Here is a 9,272-nt window from a genome sequence, read left to right as displayed (position 1 = left end):
ATGAATCAAAATACACAGACTCGCGTTGGGAGGCGGGCCAGGGGAGGTGACGGAGATTCCTGTGACCTAGGTCACCGCCCCGCCCAATCGGACGCCGCGGGATGGGCGTGACTTCGCGGAAGGAGCTGTAGGGGCCAATCGGAAGAGGGCAGGGCAGCCATCGCCCAATAGACGCCGGAGGGGCGGGGCCAGAGGCAGGCACCGGCGTTCCCGAGGGTGGGGCCGGGGCAAGTGTCAGTCAGGCAGGGAACGCCGCTGGGGACGCGGAGACCCGGCGGCTTACGCGCGCGGGCTGCTACCGAGCCGTCCGACCAAGATGGAGTTCCTCCTGGGGAACCCGTTCAGCACGCCGGTGGGGCAGTGCCTCGGTAAGGCCCCCACGGCGGCGCCCCGAGGCCTGGGCGGTGCTCCGCGCGTCCCTGCGCTGCGGGGCCCAGTCCTCCGCCCCGGCCCGGCCGCCGCTTTCCCAGCGGGCTCCCTGCCCTGGGCCCGCCCGGCGGAGCCGCCCTCGGCGGGGAGCGGGAGGCCGGGCGCGCTCCTGGGGAGGCTGTCGGGGGCGGGGGCGGCCGTGCCGGCTAACGACCGGAGCCCCGGCCGGGGAGCCTTGCCGCCGACTCTCCCCGTGACCTTGTGCGAGTCGCTGCCCTGTCGGGTCTGGAGTTCCGTCTGTCAGAGGCGGGGGTCCTGATGGCCGTGGTGCTGCTGTCTGCACGGTGACTGTCGCTCCCCTGCGCTCTTGAGTCTGCCAGCGGTGAACCCTTCGGTGGCAGATAGAGGGTTACTCGGCAGTTCTAATCCTGTGGGGGGCTCGGAAAGCCCGAGGTGCAGGTGAAGGACCACCAGAGGGCCCGCCCTATGGAATTTTCTTACAGAAAAAGCAACGTGCCTTTTCACCCAAGGTGGGCGCTCATGCCAAGTGTGATCAGTCTAGAATGTTGATTGGTTTCTTTTAAAACTGGGTTCCTCCTGGTTGGTGGAAGGACTGGTGAAATGTCTTTCGTGAGCACGGACCTTTGGAGTCCTTATGGGCTTGGCTGGATTAGGCTGTAGTGATTTATTTCCTGCTTTACTTATAAATTTCCAGCTTACTTTTCAGCCTTTAGTGGGGCCTGTGAAATTATTGAGGCCTCTCCCGTTGGCTAACTGGCATTTGGGAGCCTTTCTTTTCTCTGTGGTGTAGCGTCTCTGATAAGGGGTGATGGGCCCTGGAGAGTGTTTCCCCACCTTTCTCGAGGCTCCCACCCCCGTTCTTCTTCCTCAGCTGCTCTTTCACTGCATCCATGTTCCAGAAACTCATTTCTCAGTTGGGTATTGAATTCCAGTCAGCTATGAGAGGGAGCCAGTCAACTTGGGGAATTTTTTTCTTTTTCTTTTCTGTCTGCTTTACAGTAGGAGACTCTGTTACTACCTTTGAAATGCCAAGGTAGTTGATGAGGGGTATAAGTTAAAGGGGAATTTAAAACATACAAACGTAAGGGACGTACAGGTGTATAGCAAGGGGAAGGAGCATGATGCTTCTCTCAGGAAGACCTGAGTTGAATTTTGCTTCGCCCGATTCAACTGCGGGACCCGAGAAAATTGTGTGGCCCTTCTGAGCCTTAGTTTGCTTGGTGGGGGCCGGAGATTGATTCATCCCCACACTGGAGAGGCGGTGTGGGACAGCGGGCCCATCTGTGATCAGGCCCCGCGTCCACCGTCCCGTGGACAAAACACTTGACCATGAAGAGGATGGAGCCTCCTCATTGCCAGTTAGCCAGCAGGCCAGACCTCGGTAATTTCACAGCTCAGTTCAGATAACTGACTAGAGGCCAGAGTGAGTTTCTAATGTGTCTTCTGTGCTGTTGTGACGTGCTGTTAGTGTTCTTTTAAAAGTATGTGCTGGGGGTTGGTGGGAGGGAGGGGGTGCAGAAATAAAGCAACAGCGACAAAGCTAATGATTACGCGCAGAGGTATACCTCACGCGAAGCAGTTCCACAGCCATCACTTGCTCCTTACGGCTGCGCTGCGAAGTAAGCTCTCTTGTCCTTCCCACTTTAGAGATGAGGAAACTGAGGCTCAGCAAGGTGGAAGGATGGCTCAGCCGGTCAGACGGAGCTGGGATTTCATAGCCATCCCTGTGCTCAAGGGGTTGAGGGGGTCAGGAGAGGGAACAGAGATGCGTGGGACAATGTCGACCGACAGGAGGCCACGCAGTGCCGGTGCTCAGTTGCCTCGTGGGTACCGTGAGTGCCGTCAGGACGCCACTATGCCCAGAGGAGCTGCGGCCTGCACCTGGCGTCTTGGAGTCTGAGGGCCGTTGGTGAGGATGGGTGGGAACTGCACCGTCAGAGAAGAGGCCCCCTGTGCCTGGGGACAGGTGGAGGAGGCGGGCAGGGGGCGTGAGCACCTCAGTGGTCCCCAGTCCACGTGGAGCAGAGGTGGCTGTGGGGAACAGGGGCAAGTTGGGTTTGGGCCCAGGATGGAGCCCCGTCCTGGGTGGGTGGCATCAAAGGCCACGTTCTGTAGCTGACCACAGCTGTTAGTCTCTCTGGACCTCATTTTCCTCACTCAGCAGCCACTGCGGCTTCTGCCGAAACCATTCCCTCAGTCCATTTCAGCAGGCGTTTTGAGTGCGTATTGGGTACCAGGCCCCAGGATACAGACATTAAAAAGCTGCTCGGAGGGGCCCTTCTGTAGCGGTAACGCACCCACCAAGGTGTCCTGAGCTGCAGAGCGTCAGGCTCACCGTCCGGGGATTCGTAGAGCCGCGATTACCCCGCCTCGTGCCTGGCCTCACTCGAGCTCCCTGGCCTTGTTCGGTCAAACGCGTGGTCTGCCCGTCACAAGGCGGCGGCTAAGCTCCATCTGATGTGGTTACGTGCCTTCCCTGCATCCACGCTGCCCGTGGTCCTGGAAGGTGGCTCCCAAGTGGAGGGCACGGCTCAGAGCTAGGACGGGCCGCAGTGTGAGGGCCGAGAAGCGTGGAGGAAGGCAGAGTGCTTCCTCGTGCTGTCCGACTCTCTCCTCTGAAACGAGTTTCAAATGGTCCTGTCCTAATGGCTGTCGCATATGCGGAGTCCCCGAGCCAGGTCCATGGTGCTCTGCAGACGTGCACGGCTCTCCTTGTGTTGGCCGGAAAACGTTTTCAGATCGTCCTTTTCCAGGAGTGAAGTTTGGGTTCATTTAGATGAAAAGATTGGTGAGTAGTTCGTTAATTGCACCCAGAGTATTGGGGGCAGGCTGGTAGCAGGAGGACCAGCGCTTCTCTGCTGCAGGGCTTGTGCCGGTGGATTGGATGGTGTGGGGTCTGAACTGCCTCCTGGAGCTTCATGTATTCAGGGGCTCTGTATCGCCTCTCTTGTATACCAAGCGAAACACTTACCAGGACGTTCAGTCCAGTAAAGGAGCTAAGACAGGGACCTAAATCAGGTAAGACAGAAAGTGTTGGCCCAAGATTGGACAGATAAACAAAGTAAGGTAATGGAGGACAGAGGGGTCACCTCCAGCAGCAGTAATAACAGTTAAAGGTTTTTTGTTTTTTTAAAAAATTTAATTTTATTTATTTATTATTTTTGGCTGCGTTGGGCCTTCATTGCTGCACGTGGGCTTTCTCTAGCTGCAGCGAGCGGGGGCTACTCTTTGTTGCAGTGCGTGGGCTTCTCATTGCAGTGGCTTCTCTTGTTGCGGAGCACGGGCTCTTGGCGCATGGGCTTCACTAGTTGTTGTGCGCGGGCTTCAGTAGTTGTGGCTCGCGGGCTCTAGAGCGTAGACTCAGTAGTTGTTGTGTGCGGGCTTAGTTGCTCCGCGGCATGTGGGATCTTCCTGGACCAGCGACCGAACCCGTGTCCCCTGCATTGGCAGGCAGATTCTTAACCACTGCGCCACCAGGGAAGCCCCTAGTTAAAGGTTTTGCTTTTTTAAAATTGCGTACTGTGTTACCGTGTGCCGGCGACTGCAGTAGGTGCTTTGTATATCTTGCAGTCCTTTAATTCTTAGAACAACACTGTGAGTGAGGTACTGTTATTATTTCCACTTTGTGGACAGGGACCCGGAGGCAGTGAGAGGGTCACACAGCTAGCAGCGAGGGAGCTGGAGTTGCAACCCAGCGTCCCAGCATTCTGGCTCTGGAGCTGCTGCCCTGGGGGGCAGGTGAGGAGGGGCACCTCGGGGGCAGGAGGAACCCAGCCCTCAGGGGGTGGGATTCGGCTCACGTAGGAGTGGAGAGGAGGCTCGGAGGGCGCTCTGAGCGAAGGCTGGGTGTGGAGGGGTGGTGGTAACGCCAGCCTGGGGAGCGGTGGGGGGCCAGGTGGACAGACATCAGGCCTGACTGACGAGGCTTCGAATGTAGGCCGCATGGTTTGGCCTCTTTCATTGGTGGCACTGGGGAGCCATGGGTGATTTGTAGGGAGGGGAGTGGCACAGCTGTCATTACAGAGCCGGGGACATTTCCCCTTGGCAGCCCCCAAAAGGCCATTCCTCTCTGACCATCAGAGCCCCCGTGTGTGCAGAGCAGGGGTCTGACGGGGGAATCAGCACACGCCGTGCCAGTTCCCTGAGGTCCGGGGTTGGGCCCTTCCTGGAAGCCCCCAGTAGAGATGAGGGGTGCTGAGGTGGGTGGACGGAGCACGGGAAGAAGTGTGGGGTTCTGAGAGCATCTGCCCTTAACTGACTGGATGGTTATAGAGCGCCGGCCCGCTCCCTGCCCCCCTGCTTCCCGCTCACAAGGACAGGAGCTGAGAGGATGGCTCGTAGGGCTTGGCGGGAAGGCTGCCCTGCTTAGGGGGCGCTATGGGGCTATTAACGGCCCCATAAAACTGTGCTGTTAAGAAACAGTGCAGACCCGTGTAGAAAGCTTGAAACATACACGCAAATGCAAAGGGGGAAAGTCACCATACTGTGCTTTCTTACAAACTCTTTGAGACTCTTCTCATTTCACAGAATAAGTAAAATAAGAAGAGTGCTTGTGTATTTGACCCTCTGTTTTCTCAAGCCTTGGAGATGCAGTGTTGTGTAAGTGCTCTTAGCATATTTCTGGGTGGTACTCCTGCTTTTTTGGGGGGTGGATGTCAGCTGATGAAGGGGGTATAAACACAGTGCCCAGAGGGGCATCGGTTAAGCACTGTTGCTCTTGACCTAGCAGATAAGTCACTCAGAATTTTTAGGCTAACCTACTAGTCTGAAAAGAAAGAAAGAACGTTCAGACTTTTTTTGGTGACTCAGCTTGTTATGGCCAGGAGAAGGGCCTGATAAAAACCAGCCTCAGCCTTGGTGCGTATTTCAGTGCTCCCTCCAACCCTCCTGACCTACAAGAATTTCCGATCTTCTCCATCCAGTCCTGAAGCCTGCTGGCCGTCAGCACTTGCCTCCTTCTCCAGGCAGCCTTCCTAGACCAGTCTGTCTGTGGTGCTGTCTCTTCTCTGAACTCACCGTGTGTGTTATCCGAGGCATTCACTTGGCTCTGCCCTCACCCTCCAGGGTTTGTGAAGACTAGCGGAGAGAACGTGTGTGGGTCCCCAGCACAGCCAACATACTGTTGCCTCCTCCTGCCGTGCTGTTTCCTGTTGTTTGTCTTGCGTCCTGTCCTATTTATTGCCTTATCTTCCTCAGGGCAGGATGTGTACCTTCTGTTTCCCCGTGACCTTCACAGCACGTGGTACAGTCTGCTCTGCACAGTTACTCACTCCAAAGGTTCCTTTCTATCAATGTTATTATTTTTTTAGCATCTTTCAAAGCTAAAAATAATAGCCATCATTTACTGGCCCTTCACCACGTGCCAGACACCCTGCGAAGTGCTGTACAAACGTTATCTCATTCAACATTTTTTTCTCAGGAAACTCCATGAAGTCAGGGGTGTCATGTCCATTTTACAGGTGAGGACCGGAGGCTTAGAGGAGTTAAGCAACTTGCCCAGGGCTGAGCTGTGCTCCACACCCAGGGCCTGAGCTCCAGGGCTTCGTCCTGTTGCCCCGTAGACGGCAAGCCTGGCCTGGAGCCTGTAGACAAGAGGTGGCCTTCGCTGATCCACTGTGAGTTCCAGAGCCTTCTAGGTGCCCTTTGCCTGCTTGTTCTCTTCCACCACGGGCACTGTGTTTTGGCTGGAGACAGCCCCGTCTCTGCCTCTGTGAGCAGCTGCCTGCGTGTGGGTCCACTGACTGGACACGGGGAAGGGTGTGTGTGACAAAAATGCTGCTCCGTCGCTTCTCACAGGGTCCTTAAGGCGATCACTGAGACACTGTATGTAAAAGCAAAATGTGTTACTATGTTATAGTATTTCCCACACACCTTCTAGACTCGTCTTCCATGAGGGCACTCGTTTTTATTTGTACCTGTTTATTTACTTTTTAAAAATTGTAGAAAAACACACATAGCAGAAAATTTACCATTCTGACCGTTTCAGAATGTTCAGTGGCATTCAGTACATTCACTTTGTTGTGCAACCATCACCAGCATCCATTTCCAGAGCTTTTCTCATCTTGCCCAACTGAAACTCTCTCCCCATTAAGCACTAACTCCCCTCCTCTCCCCCCAGGCCCTGACCCCACCCCCACCCCGACCCTTCTACTTTCTATGAATCTCACGACTCCAGGGGCCTCACGTGAATGGAGTCATGCAGTGCTTGTCCTTCTATGCCTGGCTTGTTTCACTCAGCAAGATTCACCCATGTTGGAGCAGGTGTCAGAGTTTCCTTTCCTTTCTTTTTTTTTTTATTTTTTTTTGCGGTACGCGGGCCTCTTACTGCTGTGGCCTCTCCCGTTGCGGAGCACAGGCTCCGGACACGCAGGCTCAGTGGCCATGGCTCACGGGCCCAGCCGCTCCGCGGCATGTGGGATCTTCCCGGACCGGGGCACAAACCCATGTCCCCTGCATCGGCAGGCGGACTCTCAACCACTGCGCCACCAGGGAAGCCCTCCTTTTTTTTTAAGGCTGAGTAATACTCCATTGTGTGTATAGAACACATTTTGTGTATCTATTCATCCACCTTTGAGTTGCTTCTACCTTTGGGCGGTCGTGAATACTGCTGCTGTGAACATGGGTGTGCAAATATCCCATGTTTGTGTTCGTGTCCCTGCATTCAATTCTTTTGGATATAAACCCAGAGGTGGAATTACTGGGTCATGTGGTCATTCTGTTTTCAGTATTTGGAGGGAGAACCGCCATGCTCTTTTCCACAGCAGCTGTACCGTTTTACATCCCCACTAGCTGTGCAGAGGGTTCCAGTTTCTTCACATTCTCCCCAAAACTTGTCATTTATTTATTTTTTTATAGTAGCCATCCTAATGGCTGTGAAGTGTTTTCTCACTGTAGTTTTGAGTTGATACCGAGCATCTTTTCATGTGCTGATTGGCCATTTGTGTATCTTTGGAGAAATGTCTACTCACATCCTTTGCACATTTTTTAATCAGGTTGGTTTTGTTGTTGAGTTTTAGGAATTCTCTCTATATGTTAGATATTAACCTCTTATTAGATATTAGATTTTCTCCCCAGGGGGAGAAAATATTGCCTCTTTCCTCTGTTGCTTGGGTCCTTTGATGAAACCCAGTGTATCTGTTTTTTCTCTTGTTGCCTGTGCCTCTGGTGTCCTGCCCTGATTCTCAGAAGAGTCTGACACGTGCCCTGAGGACAGGCAGGGTGACGCTGGCTGTGCTGGTCGGCCTCACTCCTCACCAGGTGCCGGCTGAGGGCCCCACAGGCAGCAGCCCCGCGAGGCAGGCGCAGTCACTCTCGTCTGGTAGAGAAGGAGACTGAGGGTCAGCAGGTGGGTCCCTCCCGGAGGCCTGGGGTAACAAGTGGCAGCGCAGGGACTTGCACCAGGCCTGTGGGCTCCAGAGCCAGGGCGCTTACCCACTCAACCGGAGTTGTCTGTGGAGTTGAGTAGATGCACTTGTGGCTGAAAATCTGGAAATAGTCGTCTCAAGTTCAGATCGGCCTTAGCATTACTCGCTGTTCACCCGGTTCCAGTGCGAGTCAGTGCAGAGTGTCCTTGTCACCCCTGTTTCCGGAGAGTTCGGTGAGAGGCAGTGCACTAAGACTCTCACTGTGGATTTTCCTTTCTCTTCGGATGTGCTTTGGATCCACAGTGTCAGGAGGAGGAAGAGGGATGAACAGACGCCAGGTTCTCCGAGTGGCCAGCTTGCTTTTCAGGCATCGCCAGCTGCTGTTTTAATCAGGACTGAAGTGCGGGCCTTGTAGTCTGGGGGGCGCGTCCAAAATTCTGTTTGAGGTTTTGGTTTAAAATGGAGGTTGATGGAGAGAGCCTGGTCCCTTCTCTCAGGGAACTGGGCCTCTGAGAGCTGGGAACAAGGCCAGGGCCCGGAAGCGATGCTGTTACGTTCTCTGCCGCACGGGCTCCCGGCGTGGCGTTGTCACTGTGGGAAACACGGCCTGGGGAGGGTGCTGCCTGGTGTCGGAAGGCGGAGTTAACTCCGGAAGCTTCAACCAGCGATTCCAGGAACCACTGAATTCTGGCTGGAAGGGCCTTCGTGGCATTTGGTCCAAACCCCTCACCACTACCGTTGAGGAAACTGAGGCCCAGATAGGCTAGATCTGTGCTGTTTCTACCCCAACAATTCTTTTTGTTTGTTTTTTTTTGGGGGGGGGTTTTGGCTACACAGCGCAGCATGCGGGATCTTAGTTCCCCGACCAGGGATGGAACCCGTGCCCCCTGCAGTGGAAGCACGGAGCCCTAACCACTGGACTGCCAAGGGCAGTCCCTACCCCGACAACACTTCTGACACCAAATGTGTGGGTTTTTTCTGGACGCTAGCCAATTCTGACACCAACTGGCATCCCCGATCCAATCCGATTCGATTCACTTCGACCTGCCTGCCTGCCTGGGGTTGTTGCAGGACCGCAGGGAAACGGCTCAGCCCCACGAGACCGCCGCACTTCAGACACCAGCACCTCTGACCAGCTGGCTGTAAATTGGGGGTGTTCCTGTGACCCCCTCTTCAGGTTTGAGAATTTGCTAGCTTAGCTCACAAGACACGGGAAAACACCTTACTTGGTTTTCAGGGTAAGTCCGTCACATCATGAATGACTCCAGCTCACGAAGATGAAAACTTTTGTTTTGTTTCAAAGTTAACCACGTTTAGTCTAATCACGTGGGACTATTTAGTTCCCGGTTTGGTGGTTGATAAAGTTAGCTCATAAACTCCCCTTTGCTCTTCTGTTTTTCCTGCTCTTTCTGGCTTCCGTCCAGAACAGAGGAGCTGCTCCCAGACAGGACTCAGGAGGGCCGGGGCTGGCCGGCGCCCCGCTGCTGATTTGCTGTGTGACTCTGGAAAGGTCATGTC

At 54.7% G+C, this 9,272-nt stretch overlaps 1 protein-coding gene across 10 annotated transcripts in view; it reads left to right on the top strand.

Moving 5' to 3' along the window:
* The window catches only part of TOM1L2 (target of myb1 like 2 membrane trafficking protein), a 102,974-nt gene that overhangs the window by 22,982 nt on the left and 70,720 nt on the right, over positions 1 to 9,272 (top strand). For 8 of the 10 annotated variants that reach the window (XR_016388818.1, XM_089900204.1, XM_089900209.1 and 5 more), the window contains exon 1: positions 217 to 368. The exons of the other annotated variants lie outside the window; for them this stretch is intronic. Coding sequence is in view for 7 of the 8 variants with exons in the window: in XM_089900204.1 (XP_089756330.1) it covers positions 317 to 368 (52 nt within the window). In the remaining variant the exon portion in view is untranslated. Of the gene's footprint in view, positions 1 to 216; positions 369 to 9,272 lie in introns of those variants that run through there. 10 annotated transcript variants of the gene reach the window in all.

The sequence above is a fragment of the Delphinapterus leucas genome, chromosome 19 (assembly GCF_059928025.1).
Source record: "Delphinapterus leucas isolate spDelLeu-1000000601 "Yukka" chromosome 19, BTC_Dleu_Yukka2, whole genome shotgun sequence".
Lineage (NCBI taxonomy): Eukaryota > Metazoa > Chordata > Mammalia > Artiodactyla > Monodontidae > Delphinapterus > Delphinapterus leucas.
Note: the sequence above shows the minus strand (reverse complement) of the source record. Positions and strands in the feature narration are given on the sequence as shown.